We start from the raw sequence: 16,585 nt of genomic DNA, 5'->3' as shown, positions 1-16,585 counted from the left end.
TAAATCCGAACCATTTCTTTCTCAACTCATGTTTCTAAGGCAAGACATGCAACATTGATGTGTTAGTGCCAAAAAAATAAAACAGGCACGATTTTTTTTCCGCCATGTTGGCAACTTGCTGTTAGCTCCTACTAGCTGCAGAGAGACAATCCCCTAGCCGCAAAATCTTCCAGTCTTCCTGTAGGCGGTCACAAGCCAAGGTGGGCGAGGCCATGAATAGTCAGTTTCCCTTCGGCGTCATTGGGAAGGGCTTTTTCTGATTCGCTTGTTTTTCTGTGTATTTTCTTTCATTGGCTAATGCGGGCAATGGGGGTAGAAGATCATTTTCACGTGCAGCATGCATATGCAACTTGGAGTGAGCTATAGTATTTCGAAAGTAACAAGTATTAAACGGTTTCTCAGTGAATGTGACCTTTAAGGGTTAAGCAATTAGAGCTGTGATGTCACAATCGGAATTAGAATCCTGAACATTCCGCCATTAATTTCAATGGGGCCCAAAAACGCCGAAAAACGGGAATACCGCGAAAACGACAAGGGCCAGCGACACGAAAGTAACAAGCAAGTTACACCGGTTCGGGTCTGAATTTTTGGAGTTCGAACCGCATCGATAGCTCAAACGGTCTAGGAAACCCACTAAATAACAAACCCACTAAATAAAGAAAACTTAAGAAGAACAATAGTGGGCTTGCTGGATCAAACCCACTAACTAGAATTGCGGTTCCGAGGAACTGCAAGAGTGGGTTTGATCAGGGGCATGGAACTCGGGCTTGCTGGATCAAACCCACTAATAAAGAAAACATGAACTTATAACCAAAACTATAGGCTTGGCCTCAAGATTATCTGTGGCAAATTGGACAAAATGTGTGACCTGTGAAAAGGTTTTTGTGTTTTTGATATAATCCAGCACGGCAGACAATCCAATATAGTGCAAATTGATGCCATAAGGTGCGTTGAACCCGGCTTGATCCAAAGATTCCACATTTTCTATATTGAGCATACGGGTCAAAAGTTACATGTGCACATGCATGTCCAACTTTGACCTGTTGGTGGCAATAGAGCGACTACAGGGCAAGTGCTTGAGCTACAGACATACCAGACGGCTCTATGGGCAGCTGCAGAATACCAGACGGCTCTATGGGCAGCTGCAGAATCCCAGACGGCTCTATGGGCAGCTGTAGAATACCAGACGGCTCTATGGGCAGCTGCAGAATCCCAGACGGCTCTATGGGCAGCTGCAGAATCCCAGACGGCTCTATGGGCAGCTGTAGAATACCAGACGGCTCTATGGGCAGCTGTAGAATACCAGACGGCTCTATGGGCAGCTGCAGAATCCCAGACGGCTCTATGGGCAGCTGCAGAATCCCAGACGGCTCTATGGGCAGCTGCAGAATCCCAGACGGCTCTATGGGCAGCTGTAGAATACCAGACGGCTCTATGGGCAGCTGTAGAATACCAGACGGCTCTATGGGCAGCTGCAGAATCCCAGACGGCTCTATGGGCAGCTGCAGAATCCCAGACGGCTCTATGGGCAGCTGTAGAATACCAGACGGCTCTATGGGCAGCTGCAGAATCCCAGACGGCTCTATGGGCAGCTGCAGAATCCCAGACGGCTCTATGGGCAGCTGTAGAATACCAGACGGCTCTATGGGCAGCTGTAGAATACCAGACGGCTCTATGGGCAGCTGCAGAATCCCAGACGGCTCTATGGGCAGCTGCAGAATCCCAGACGGCTCTATGGGCAGCTGCAGAATCCCAGACGGCTCTATGGGCAGCTGTAGAATACCAGACGGCTCTATGGGCAGCTGCAGAATCCCAGACGGCTCTATGGGCAGCTGCAGAATCCCAGACGGCTCTATGGGCAGCTGCAGAATCCCAGACGGCTCTATGGGCAGCTGCAGAATCCCAGACGGCTCTATGGGCAGCTGTAGAATACCAGACGGCTCTATGGGCAGCTGCAGAATCCCAGACGGCTCTATGGGCAGCTGCAGAATCCCAGACGGCTCTATGGGCAGCTGCAGAATCCCATGGCAGAAGAAAGGGCAGAATAAGAAAGATACAAAGGAGTACCGTATGGTGTGACGGGAATGTTGAGAAATGAACATTCTAAAGAATATCTGGGTTCATTGAATTCAACATAGAATTTTAGAACCTTCAATTGTTGCGGAACTTAGAACGTTCAAAAACCTACACCTTTAAGGGTTTAAAAAAATGCTGAATAAGTGTGAAGAAGGAAGTCTGGCATTTTCCATCTCATGATACATTGAGGATATAAACCACAAAACAGGAAGCACTCCCACGTCACATGATGCATTGAGGATATAAACCACAAAACAGGAAGCACTCCCACGTCACATGATGCATTGAGGATATAAACCACAAAACAGGAAGCACTCCCACGTCACATGATGCATTGAGGATATAAACCACAAAACAGGAAGCACTCCCACGTCACATGATGCATTGAGGATATAAACCACAAAACAGGAAGCACTCCCACGTCACATGATGCATTGAGGATATAAACCACAAAACAGGAAGCACTCCCACGTCACATGATGCATTGAGGATATAAACCACAAAACAGGAAGCACTCCCACGTCACATGATGCATTGAGGATATAAACCACAAAACAGGAAGCACTCCCACGTCACATGATGCATTGAGGATATAAACCACAAAACAGGAAGCACTCCCACGTCACATGATGCATTGAGGATATAAACCACAAAACAGGAAGCACTCCCACGTCACATGATGCATTGAGGATATAAACCACAAAACAGGAAGCACTCCCACGTCACATGATGCATTGAGGATATAAACCACAAAACAGGAAGCACTCCCACGTCACATGATACATTGAGGATATACTCAAAAACCACAAAACAGGAAGCACTCCCACGTCACATGATACATTGAGGATATACTCAAAAACCACAAAACAGGAAGCACTCCCACGTCACATGATACATTGAGGATATACTCAAAAACCACAAAACAGGAAGCACTCCCACGTCACATGATACATTGAGGATATACTCAAAAACCACAAAACAGGAAGCACTCCCACGTCACATGATACATTGAGGATATACTCAAAAACCACAAAACAGGAAGCACTCCCACGTCACATGATACATTGAGGATATACTCAAAAACCACAAAACAGGAAGCACTCCCACGTCACATGATACATTGAGGATATACTCAAAAACCACAAAACAGGAAGCACTCCCACGTCACATGATACATTGAGGATATACTCAAAAACCACAAAACAGGAAGCACTCCCACGTCACATGATACATTGAGGATATACTCAAAAACCACAAAACAGGAAGCACTCCCACGTCACATGATACATTGAGGATATACTCAAAAACCACAAAACAGGAAGCACTCCCACGTCACATGATACATTGAGGATATACTCAAAAACCACAAAACAGGGAAGCACTCCCACGTCACATGATACATTGAGGATATACTCAAAAACCACAAAACAGGAAGCACTCCCACGTCACATGATACATTGAGGATATACTCAAAAACCACAAAACAGGGAAGCACTCCCACGTCACATGATACATTGAGGATATACTCAAAAACCACAAAACAGGGAAGCACTCCCACGTCACATGATACATTGAGGATATACTCAAAAACCACAAAACAGGAAGCACTCCCACGTCACATGATACATTGAGGATATACTCAAAAACCACAAAACAGGGAAGCACTCCCACGTCACATGATACATTGAGGATATACTCAAAAACCACAAAACAGGAAGCACTCCCACGTCACATGATACATTGAGGATATACTCAAAAACCACAAAACAGGGAAGCACTCCCACGTCACATGATACATTGAGGATATACTCAAAAACCACAAAACAGGGAAGCACTCCCACGTTACATGATACTTGACTGGCTGGTTTGTATTGAGCCAAAACTAAACACACTTGTGTTACATGTCTAAATGTTCATGTACCAGTGTTTTCAGCTCATGCATGGAATCAGCTCATGTTATCAGCTCATGCATGGAAAGTGGAAAACTTTCATGCAAAATATCCTTTCTTGCGCAGGCTGTGGTCATCTCTCCAGTGTGCTATCTGGGGAATTGAGCCCATGGCGCTGAAGTAAACAACCTGTCCTTCCAGTTGAGCTACAGAGGCTGACACAGACCCAGCATTCATTTGCCAGCCAACAAATGTGCTACATTTATTAATTTATAAATAAATACCCAATTGCGTCACATGGAGAGTAAAGCATATACTGCACTACTTTTTGAAAAAGCAAACAGGTCATGGATGCCTACTTCCTCTGTGGTGGCCGGTGTCTGTGCCTATGTCTGTGTGTCTCTGTGTGTGTGTGTGTGTGTGAGACACGAGGCCTTTGAGAGACAGCAGGAAAACCACAGCATACGTCTCCATGTCTTCCTCTTTCAACACAAAGTGCAGCTGCAAACATCACACGGTTGCACAGACTAGACTGCAGTGCTGTAGCGTCAAGTCAACGTCGATACTAACAGTGAATCTCCTGGCTTCAGGTTTTTCGTATGGGCCAAGCCTTCGGGTGTGGCTTTATGTGTACACACACTTTCTCTTTTGTGATTTTTTTTTTTTTGCGTTGCATAGTCAGCCAGGTGTGGCTCTTGTGTGTAAGTGTGTTTGAGACTGCGTCTGTGAGAGTGGTGGTTTTGCCTTGGGAGTGACTCGGAGACCCGGGATGGAGTCTCATGTCCACATGTGGCCATTCTCTCTCCTGCTGTGCCTGCTGGGACTACTTCAGACAGGTAAGACCACACACATGCAGACAGACAGAGAGAGACACAGACTCTCTCACACACAAAACTCTCTCTTTCTCTCTCTCTCACACACACACACACACATTACTGTAGGCCGTATGAAAGCCTATATACAGATACTGTGGTAAACAAGTTAAAATTGTCAAAACAACCTTTTGTTTTATCATGGTATGTATGTAGGCCTACAGGTAAGCAGAGGTAAATTCCATCATGGCTCACATATGTATTAAGAAGTGTATGGTATGGTCTCTAACATCCTAAATAGCCTAAATATAATGGTTAGTTCTCTCAAATCATATTAAATTGAACAGAAAAGCTTCATAGGCTTTATGTAGCAAGTCAGTGGATAATAAACACAACAACTCTAGCCTGTGAAAGAGAAATAGGTATCACCATGGTAACAAATATTGCTTAATAAAAGTCCTATTTAAACTAGACTGCATTTCCGGCGGGAACTGCGAAAGTGTGCTTGCCCTGGTCCGGTCACCAACGTGAGCAGACAGTGACATACGCTATGCTGAACCTGGCTTGATCCAAGCATTCTAACAGTGCCTTTCAGTGTTGGAGCAGTGGCAATACCTCAAAAGCTCTATTCAACTATTGTCTTGCGGGGTGAATGCGGTTCGTTGGATTTTACCTGTGGCCTGCCTTCGAATTTAGCTTCTATGACTAAGATCAAATCAATAAAATAAAACAACAGCAGTGATTGGCTGCAAAATTAAATAATGTCACGCGTCTTGCACCTCTCAAACTGGGCTATCAGGTAACCTAGAGAAAAATGTGAAATTATGAAATATGACTAAGGCATTAAAATGCTGCTTGTTTGTCAGGATACTTTTTCACTGATTTATTTATAAAATATGAGCTATGAGTGTGAATGTTATATATTCCATCCCCTAATTCTGTTTTACTGGTTTATTTGACAAATAATCTATATGGACTTGCTCTATAAAGACCTTATGTCTGTTTGGGATTGTTTTGAGAGCCTATTGATGTATCTCAGAATAAAGGAAGTCCACAACATTAGTGATGTTTTTTTTGTGTGTGTGAATGTATTTTACTTAACTCATTGAATGTAGCTCGATACTCATGAACGCATGTCTCTAATTGCCACAATAGGAGTAATTTTAGCAACACCGTATTTTGTGTGGCCCATAACGACCCAGTGGATCATGAAAATGGGCCAAAATTCACATTCCTTGCTTGATGTTGGTACATTAATCCCATTCAGATTGCCACTTATCTGAGATGTAAGAGTTCAGTATAGGTTTAAGGTCTGGGGCAGGGATTTGACATTCTGTGACTTCTTCATTGAGGGCTTGCTTAGCAGCACTGTCCGCTTTCTCATTTCCCCTCAGACCAACATGGCCTGGGACCCAGCAAAAAACTACACTCAAGTTCTGGTTCTTTAGACGTTCTAGTTGATCAAGCTCAGCTTTGGTTGTACTTTTTGCGTGAGATTAAAGCCTACTGTAATTACATTTATACATAGTTATTCTACTGATCTTTATACTATTCATCCTGCACATAGACTTATTCTTACTACTCTTATAATGTTGTTTCTGCACTACAATGACACTGTTTCCACACTGCACATAGCTGTATGTTATGTACATATCTGTTTTATTATACTCTGTTAATACAATGCATATATCTATATTATTATTTATACTATTATAATGTTACTGCTACATCTACATACATTATTCTACTTATCGTATGAGATAACTGCTAATACACTGCACATATTTATATTTAATTCATATTACTCTAAACCACCTTCTGTAAATCAACTGTATACTACTGTCTATATTTCTTGACCTGTCTCTGTATATTTCATCACCTTTCTATACTTTGCATCACATTGCATGCATACTGTAGCTACATGAATCACAGCTAAGATCCTTGGTTGCTATGAAGGCCAGTCATTCTAAATGGATGGTTGCTATGGCCAAAGGCCAGTTATCTCTTCCGTTGTCAAGCGGGCATATCCTAACCTTATCTTATTTGAAGCATCTCTATTTTACTAAGCCTACTTCCATACAGCGAGTCCCATTAAGAAGTGGCCACTTCATTCACACTTACCGTGATTCACGCAGCAACATTATTAAATTAATCTGTCACCATGCCTATGCCAACGTTTGCAAAGAGGAGAATCTTTTAATTTGATTCACAATGAAACGTTACATTTAATGTACATGTAAACAATGAGTAGGTTTTGGTTGTTGTTGGTGGTGTTACTGCATCCCTTAGTTATGCCTACAATGCAAAATTGTTCCCTCGTGATTGTTAGACGCATTTCAAAACATCGCAACGTGAAATGCCACAACAAAACATTGTTTGTGAATCGGTCTTATTAGGAGTCCTCGCTTAGGGACCGTTCGTTATTTATAAACGGGATCACCGGAGGGATTTTGAGTGCTTCAATCAAAAGTAGCATGACCCTCCCCTGTCTGCTATGTAATTTCCAACGACCCTCCAGCAGCATTTTCAAAAATGACATGACCCTCCCTGGCTAATTATCGATGTCTTCCGCCCACGCTCTTACGCGCTATGAAAACACATCAACTTTTGCTACCGCCCTTAAACCAACCTCTGCTTTCTGATCTTACACATCACACTTCACCAAGATGGTGGCCATTTCAGTAGATTTACTCACTAACATTGTTGTGGAAACACAATAAGCATGGAAACTAAATGCACACTTCCTGCAACTGCATTAGCCTAACGAGAAAAGTTACTCCTCTAGTAAGTATTCACATGAAATAAAACAATAAAGCATTGAGACCATTCAACAAAGCACACTGGGTAATAACAAATTCAACACATGAACTTGTTGCTATGGACTCATCTCTAGGCTTCCTCAGTCATTGTAAAGCTGCCGAAGTTGAACATTATCCAAAACTCAATTTCTCAGACGAGCGTCAATTTGGGAGCTTACACTCCTTCCTTCTCAAATGACTTGAAAAGGCCGTTTGCACAATTTCACAAATAATCACAGGGACCGAAAAATACCTAACATGCCAACTTTTTCCGGGTTTATCATTTTAACGTTTCCCCGCTGTCTTGCCGTTTTAATATTTTCCCGTAGAATATCCCATATTACTGTAATACTCTCATAACATTAGTCCTGCATTCTGGCCTGTCTCTGTGTTGTCCTGTTGTTACCCTTGCCCTTCCAGAGAAACAGATGTATTCAAATCATCATTTTGCTTGCTTGAATGCGAACTCAGTGTGATGTTAACCTAGGCCTATTTAAGTTAACGACGTGGTTGTCGTGAGAACACGATTCATTAACGCTTGCAGTGTTCGGCCGTAGGCTATGCCTACGTGCGCACCTGCCAGGCTACTCAGCTAGACAAATAATCGTATATTCACTCCAAGTTGGCCTACCATAACTTACCAACTACACTGTAGACCATAAACTGGCTATTTATATGACCAAATGTATTTGTTCAACTTTATGAAGCAGAATTACGCACTGCTACTTGGAACGTAACACATTTGTGTTGGCAGGAGAGAGAATGACAGCGATTAACAAATTGCACTTGTTGCTGGTTACCAATAAATAGGCCTACTATATATTTTTTTGCAAACAACAAAAACAGAAAGGATGGAGACAGCAAAGCTAGAGATGGGCAGGAACGAGGTCAATTGGTATTAGAAATGCTTGTCAAAACGTTAGGAGCTGGATGTGTGGATGAATGAAGCACAAGTATGTTAAGCATGCACACTGTTTAAAGTTAGGCTACACGGTAAACTACAAGTAAACCAAAGTTAAATTTAGCTTTTTAGGGCTGGATAAAGTTGACCAAATGGATATAGGCTGTTAGGCGTGAATAAAGTAGGCTACTTTGTGGCTCCAACCCTTCCAACGTTAATGGGGACGAATGTTGACATTTTCCGTATTTTGCGTGAAAAACCCGGGAAATCTCCCTTATTTTCATTGTTCAATGTTGACAGAGCTATGGAACGAAAGAGAACGTTATATGGCGACAGAAATCAACAATCAAACAAGCCACTTTGATTTTTTGCTGTTTTCATTAATACAAAAGATGGGTGACCCTACCTCCTAGACAAAAAAAAGTTAGGTGACCCTCCCCTTAACAAAGAATAAAAAGACATGACCCTCCCCTATTTTCCTCCGGTGACCCCGTTTATAAATAACGAACGGTCCCTTAAGCAGTCACAGACTCAGGCGCTACTTTTAGGGCTAAAATGCTTCCTGAATTACTCTTAGTAAAAAAAAAATAGGAGTCCTAAAGTTACGAGTGACGAAGTTACGAGTACAAGCATCTCATATCAAATGACCATGGCATTACGCTAAGCAACATAAATCTCATAACGTTACAGCAACATCTCCTCCCTATGACCTAGCTAGCTAGCTTCTAGCCACACAAGAAATGAATGATGTTAAAATCTCCGCATAGCATTCTAATAACAGAAGGGGCACATTTATGTGGACCACTACAACATGACTCATTATGTCTGTAACGTTAACTGTATAAAACACTTACTTTCATAAAGGAAGCACACCATCCAGCACATACACATGGAAACCGATATTTTAGGTAGCCAACTTGGCCACGAACTCAAAACGTGTCTCTCTGAAGCCCTGTTCTAGAATCTTTGCTCTGAAGTCTGTCCCCGTTGCTAAGCAACATCAAATAAACGAAATGACAGTCTTCCAGTATTAAATGTGTGGTTTGTAATTAGAATAAACAAGAAATAACATTTCCAATAATTTCCCATGATAAATTACATAATATTTGCACCTTCCTTCCTTGTGAAGCTCACACCAATTCCACCGCATTTAGTGAAATGTAATACAACGTTGCCACCTAGCGTTCAGATGAAGGCTATTTAAGATTAACGTGGCATTTCCCGCTTATTCTTTTGTCAACACCATGCTTTTAGGAAAACAATCTTTTTATCATAGTTCCCTCTTCAATGAGCGATTACCAGCTCGTTTTTGTAACAGAGATAGCTGTTTATTGTCCCTAGGTTTACAGAAACACCTATTCATATTAATACGTAGCCTATGGAGTGCTGCCGACCACTGTTCATTACATGGCCCAGAATGCCTTGCATGTCTTTACAACAAAACAACACAGTAAAACCTAAATGCCCGTAAACATATACATTTGCATACTTGTAACATTTTTAATAATACTCTCCCATCATGATATTTAACAATAAGGAACATTTTAATTTGAATACCGTCAATGTGAAAACAACTCTATTATGTAAGCTATATATAGCTACTGTTCTCCTTGCTGTTCCAGTTCGTAAAATGGTGGAAACTTTTGGAATATTTCCTTTTTTTTTTTTTAGCTTATGCACCCTCACACTGGAGTCCCCAGTTCATATACAAAATTTGGTATCGATATGTGACAGTGTTCCTGTGATATGGACGACTTCCTGTTTCGGAGCTTCGCCGCCGATCCATGTACAAAGTTTGGTTATGATAGATAAATGGGTTGCTGAGATATGAGCTCACTTCCTGTTTAGTGGCTTCGCCGCAAATTTTGATTGGCTGTTACGGGGGCGAACGGTTTTAGTTCCGAAGACGAAAAGGAGTATCTTTTGTGAGGCTTGGTCTGAAGATCATGTGTGTCAGGTTTGGTGTCGATTGGACAAAATTTGTGACCTGTGAAAACTTTGTGTTTTTGATGAAATCCAAAATGGCGGAAAAACCATCATGGCGGAAATTGACGTCAGAGTGCGTTGAACTCGGCTTGGTCCAAGGATTCCAACGATACCTCAATTTTGACAATCGGCCATACGGGTCAAAAGTTACGTATGTGAACGTATGTCCAACTTTGGCCTGTTGGTGGCGCTAGAGTGCTTGAGGTGCCATCATGAAACTTGGTGACATTAATCATGGGACTGTCTAATCAGTGCCAAATTTCACAACTTTTCACCAGACGGTTCTATGGGCTGCCATTGACTTCAATGACGGAAGCGTAATAATAATAAGAAAACATAGAAACACAATGGGTGCCTTTGCAGCTTCGCTGCTTGGCCCCCAAATATAACCGCAAGCGGTGATTTACGGGGTCCGAGCAAAACAAACATGAGGTAACAATTTTTTAGTTTACATATGCTTTGATTGTTTGGGTCCAATTGTTCAAAAGAAACGTGATCGGATTTCGATTATCGGATTTCAGTTACCGGATTTCGGCTATCGGATTGGATCAAATCTTGAAAATGGGTTGTTCAAAGGGAAACAAGGATCCTGAAATTGGATTAGATCACATAATCTAATCTGGATAAAACCTTCACTTTGTGTTGTTCAAAACTTTTGAGTTGGATTGGAATAAATTTGATGCATAAAATTAGGATTACCCTGTGTTGTAACGTTATAGTGTGCTAACCTCCACAACCTAATAGTATTCTAACAATACCCTATTGTAGTGTGCTAACCTCCACAACCCAACAGTATTCTAACAGTAGTATTCTAATGCGCTAATCTCCACAACTCAATAGTATTAACAATACTCTATTCTACAGGACTATGCATTTGTCATGGATAAGATGAAGGGTCTGATAATGGAAGGCAGTGTTTCCCACAGAATGGAATTGTATTTGTGTTGGTAGGTGAAGGGGGGTGGGTTCTGTGTTGGAGTCAATAAGATGAACAGCCTATAATTATGCAGTTATACTTGCATTGCATGACAAGTCCTGACAAGTAGCTGTAACGTTATAGTGTGCTAACCTCCACAACCCAACAGTATTCTATTCTAGTATGCTAACCTCCACAACCCAACTGAAGGAACTGTAGGGGGCGATGTGGGTCGAGGTAGAGTGAGTGTGTGGCGAGCAGGCAGAGCCTCGGACAGAAGGCTCAATGGTATGGAGTGATGACACGGAGATGGCAGGTTTCGGTGCAACACAAGTGAACTTTGAGTTTCAATTCATCTGTTCTTTACTTGTATGTGTGCTGCATCAAAGAGGAAACAAACAGAAAATGGAGTAATCAGTGAAATGGGGTAAATCAGTACAGATTCCAACTCACAAACAAACCAACTGACCTTTGAACAATAAACTGAAATCATATGGCTATATAAGGTACAACTAAACAATACTTGGCATCCCAAGTCAACCAACATCACCTAATCATCTCTCACATGGGACTCCAACACACCAAACCAACAAACAAAGACCTTAACTTTACACATGATGGCAGAGCTACTCTACAAACTGATAAACATCACAAAAGTCATAGTGAGGGTCATTAAAGTGATGACTTACGTTAACTCAAAGACGCACACAGAGCAGGACACACTGGAGTGCAACAAAAGAGTGAACTGAGGGCGAGCAAACAATTTATCCTGGTCTGAGCCCCTGCTCCAGAGCTACAGGGTTTCCCAGCAGGTAAACTGGGTGTGGTTAGGTGGCTGCAATCCTGCAATTTCTCCACAGCACTTTCACCTCAAGCCCTCCTTACACTGACAGACTTTGGAAAGATTTGGAAAAGATTTTTGAAAGACTACAGTCTCAGACCCTCTCACATCTAAAGACAAGTAGTAGAGTTTTAAGTCGCAGACTATGATTTTGCAATGACTAGGGATCTTGCAGGGTCACTATTTACAAGACTGCAACACGATTCCTTTAAATTATTACCCATCGTGCAATAGATAAACAGGAACTGAAAATTATAGCCTACTAAACTCAAAGTCGTATTTTTGTGTTTCTGCAGCATTGTTTCATGCGTGACATCCTTAACCGATACAGAGTTGTTCTGTCAAGTGGAAGAGCCGACTAAATATGTATAAGAAATGACAAATATTATAAGAATAACAAATAATTATAGGCTACAGCTGTGTCGGATTCAATAAGATAAACAGCCTATAATTATACAGTTATACTTGCCTTGCACTACAAGTCCATATTGACAAGTAGCTGTAATGTTATAGTGTGTTAACCTCCACAACCCAACAGCATTCTATTGTAGTATGCTAACATTCACAACCCAACAGTATTCTAACACTAATGCTTCAAGTGGGATTTGAACTCTCAACCTAAGGATCACCAGTACAAGGTATTATCCCACTGAGATCTGAAAATGTGCACTGTTAATGGTATCCACATAATGATGGTTGTATGGTTGTTCTCCAAGGGAAAAAAAATACTCATATAGGAATATAGGTGATAATATAGGAGAAATGGGCTGAGTGGTCGAACTTTATTGGTCTATATCTCTGAAATGGAACAACATATCCAAATTATATTGATAACTTTTGTGAGGCTTTGTCTAAACATTGTCTGTGAGAATTTTGGTGAAGATTTGATAATTTTTGAAGCCTGTGAAACTTTTTATGATGTTTGGCTTTTCCATGAAATTGTGTCAAAAGTAAACATTTTTAGACCATAAGACCAGGCCCAAAAAGATGCATCTAAATTTAGAGATTAATATTATGAAAGAATTTTGAGTCTATGTCAATCTGGTAAGGAGAAATTAGCATAATTAACTTTTTTTTCCAATAGCGCCACCTTTGGGTGCAGTACCCCAAATTTTGGGTTATGGGTAGAGGGGGGTACTGAAAATTTGAAGAGTTTTGGAGTTACGGTTTAGGCTGCAGTATGACTTTTACAGAATTTTGGCCAAAAATGAACGGTACAGAAACAATAGGGGTCCTGCAGCTACGCTTTGCAAGCACACTTAATAATTTGGAGCACATTCTATGGCTTCTACAGATACACTGCAATTAATAGACCTACTTCATTAACATGCAGTGCAATGTATACTTGTGTGAAGGAACTGAAACAAATGTGAAGCTGTCTGATAAGGAAGAACTAAACTCTATTACTTTATCTTTTAAATCCCTATTTAAGTGTGTTGTTTGTCCTATCAGGGCTGTTTTTATTTCCAAGAGTATCTGAGTATCTCTGGACTGGGGCAATGGACTCCTTTCTCCTTATTCACATTTGGTTTCAATTGATTTGCACAAGAATGCACATCTTCACCTTTGCAGATTTCTGATGATGGAGAAAAACAAAGTTGAGGAAGGATAACTAGGCTTGTGTTAGAAACTAGCTATACCTCTCCCTCCAAAACTAAACAATCATAGCTATACCTCTCCCTCGAAAACTTCACCTGCCACAATCATAGCTATACCTCTCCTTCGAAAACTTCACTTGCCACAAACATTTTCCTGTTATCAGGCCGTGCATGGAGTAAGTGGCTAGATGCCAAATTACTTTTCCTGTACAGACAGGGTGTTCAAATCGCATTGCTCTGATGAATGCTAAATGCGCATGGGCATGTTTAAGTAGCCAAATAAAAAATTATTTTTCACATGCCTCCTTCTTGAGTGCCTCGGATTTGTCTTATTATAGGTCTACATATAGGTTTTTTTTTTTTTTTTTTTTTCGCATTCCCAAATTTCCGTCAATGATTCCCGGGACACTGAAAGACCGGGGTACACGAAACTTGGTGGAAATGTAACCCCACATGGATAGCATGGAACCATCGTTTTTAGTTTTGATCTGTAGCCCCCCCGCTGGACTGGACCCCCCGAAAGGAGGGTAGGGCAGACACAGTTTTCTGTGAATATCTCGAAAACCGTAGGGTTTAGGAGGACCATTTTTTTTTGTATGTTGATCTCGAGGGGCCATGTCAACCCATTCAGTAACCACTCATTTCATGTATAGCGCCACCTAGTTAAACACAAAAAAGTTAAAATCAGGTGTTGTAATTGAAGGTATCTGTGACCTAACATAGTCAAAACTGCACAAAATTGGAAGTGTAGGATCATTATGACACCCTCTGAATGCACGGCAAGTTTTTGTGGAATTCCGTTCATGGGGGGCCGCACAATAAATTAATTTATGTTACTATACACCAACTGGCCTGTAGGTGGCCGGAGACAGTTTTCTGTGAATATCTCGAGAACCGTAGGGCCTAGGAGGTCCACCTTTTTTATGTATGTTGGTCTTAAGGGGGCATGTCAACCCATCCCATTACCACTTATTTCATGTATAGCGCCACCTAGTTAAAAATTAAAAAGCAAAAAATTAGGTGTTTTCATAACAATATCTCTGGCTGACAAGGTCAAAACTGCACGAAATTACAAGTGTAGGATCATTATGACACCCTCCAAATGCATGCCAAGTTTTGTGTACTTTTGTTCATGGGGGGCCTTACAATAAAATAATTTATGTGTACATTTAGTGACGTACACCAACAAGGATTCCCGGGACACTGAAAGACCGGGGTACACAAAACTTGGTAGGCATGTACCCCCACATGGATAGCATGGAACCGTCAGTTTTCGTTTTGATCTGTAGCCCCCCTGCTGGACTGGACCCCCCGAAAGGAGAGTAGGGAAACACAGTTCTCTGTGAATATCTTGAGAACTGTAGGGCCTAGGATGACCATTTTTTTCCGTATGTTTGCCTCCAGGGGTCATGTTAACCCATTTCATGTGCACACAAGTGCACAAACAGATACACACACACACACACATACATTCACAGTAATCATACGTATGACACATACTCACACAGTGATATGTACGCTTGCATGCACAGGCACATACGCAGGCACACACACAAGCACGCACACACACACACACACACTCACACACACAAACACACACACATAACATAAACATAACACAAACAATCAAGAATTTGGCAAGATGGAGGTGGGGTTGTATAAAATGAATTTTACATGTGAAATCTATGAACTAATCATGTTTTGGTACTTGTTGTCTAGCAGATACCAGTGAGAATTGAGTGTGGATAATGCAATTTAGTGAGACAGTTAGAATCATATAGGCCTTTCAGCGTGATTCTTTTTGTGGAAAAAATGTGCTGGACGCTCTGCGGTACATCTAGTTTTTTACTAAATCTGGAATCCCTGCACCGAAGAGCACCAAAAAGGACTTACACACTGCAGCACTCCAAACAGACCTGTTTTTTCTGACTTAGCACACCGATGTACTGTTCGTCTTCACCTTTGTGTCTTTGTGTGTCAAGACTTTTCCCCCACTATGAAAAAGGCACTAAAGAGAAGTGAGAGACTCTCGGTTAAGAAGTGTTATACCACCAGATGTCATGACAAAAACGTGCTTCTCAAAGAAGTGTAGACTTGTGATATAGTGGGAACCAACTACGAAGTATTACAACATTATGCATTTGAGTGATCAGCATTGTTAGTTTGGAGATGGGGGTGTTAATTCTGCTCCAGATTCAAATCACATCCGGTCTTTAAAGGGCTCATGCTAAAGGAAACCATTTTTTTTCTTGTTGGCTTCAAAAGAGGATATGTATAAGTATATCTACTTTTTTGATCCCGTGAGGGAAATTTGGTCTCTGCATTTAACCCAATCAGTGAGGTGAAGCACACACTAATCCCGGCACAGTGAGCTGCCTGCTACAACGGCGGCGCTCGGGGAGCAGTGAGGGGTTAGGTGCCTTGCTCAAGGGCACTTCAGCCGTGGCCCCATTGGTCGGGGCTCGAATCGGCAACCCTCCGGTTACAAGTCTAGAGTGCTAACCAGTGGGCCACGGCTGCCCACATCGACATGTTGATGTCCGATGCCCACATGTCGATGTGACTACGGGGTGTACTAGACAAACCAACTGTTTCCTTCTCTGCCTGCAGTGGTAATAGAAAGGAAATGGTTATAGAGCACAGTCGAATTCTAAAAGCACAACACTTCTACATCACAGCTGCTCTCATTTATTATGCTCCCTCCCCTGTTAATCTGTGTTGGCCAATCAGATTAATTATGCCTGTACAATGTCATGTCAGAATAAAAG

At 41.7% G+C, this 16,585-nt stretch overlaps 1 protein-coding gene across 2 annotated transcripts in view; it reads left to right on the top strand.

The window, feature by feature from the left end:
* The first annotated feature begins 4,369 nt into the window (after window positions 1-4,369).
* The window catches only part of LOC121693693 (immunoglobulin superfamily member 3-like), a 42,847-nt gene continuing 30,631 nt past the window's right edge, over window positions 4,370-16,585 (top strand). The window contains exon 1 of one of the 2 annotated variants that reach the window (XM_042073309.1): window positions 4,370-4,801. In XM_042073309.1, coding sequence (XP_041929243.1) covers window positions 4,735-4,801 — 67 coding nt within the window. In that variant the 5' untranslated portion in view covers window positions 4,370-4,734. The remainder of the gene's footprint in view (window positions 4,802-16,585) is intronic. The other variant, XM_042073299.1, reaches the window with a different exon arrangement.

This window comes from Alosa sapidissima, chromosome 2, assembly GCF_018492685.1.
Source record: "Alosa sapidissima isolate fAloSap1 chromosome 2, fAloSap1.pri, whole genome shotgun sequence".
In the NCBI taxonomy this organism is placed as follows: domain Eukaryota; kingdom Metazoa; phylum Chordata; class Actinopteri; order Clupeiformes; family Clupeidae; genus Alosa; species Alosa sapidissima.
Note: the sequence above shows the minus strand (reverse complement) of the source record. Positions and strands in the feature narration are given on the sequence as shown.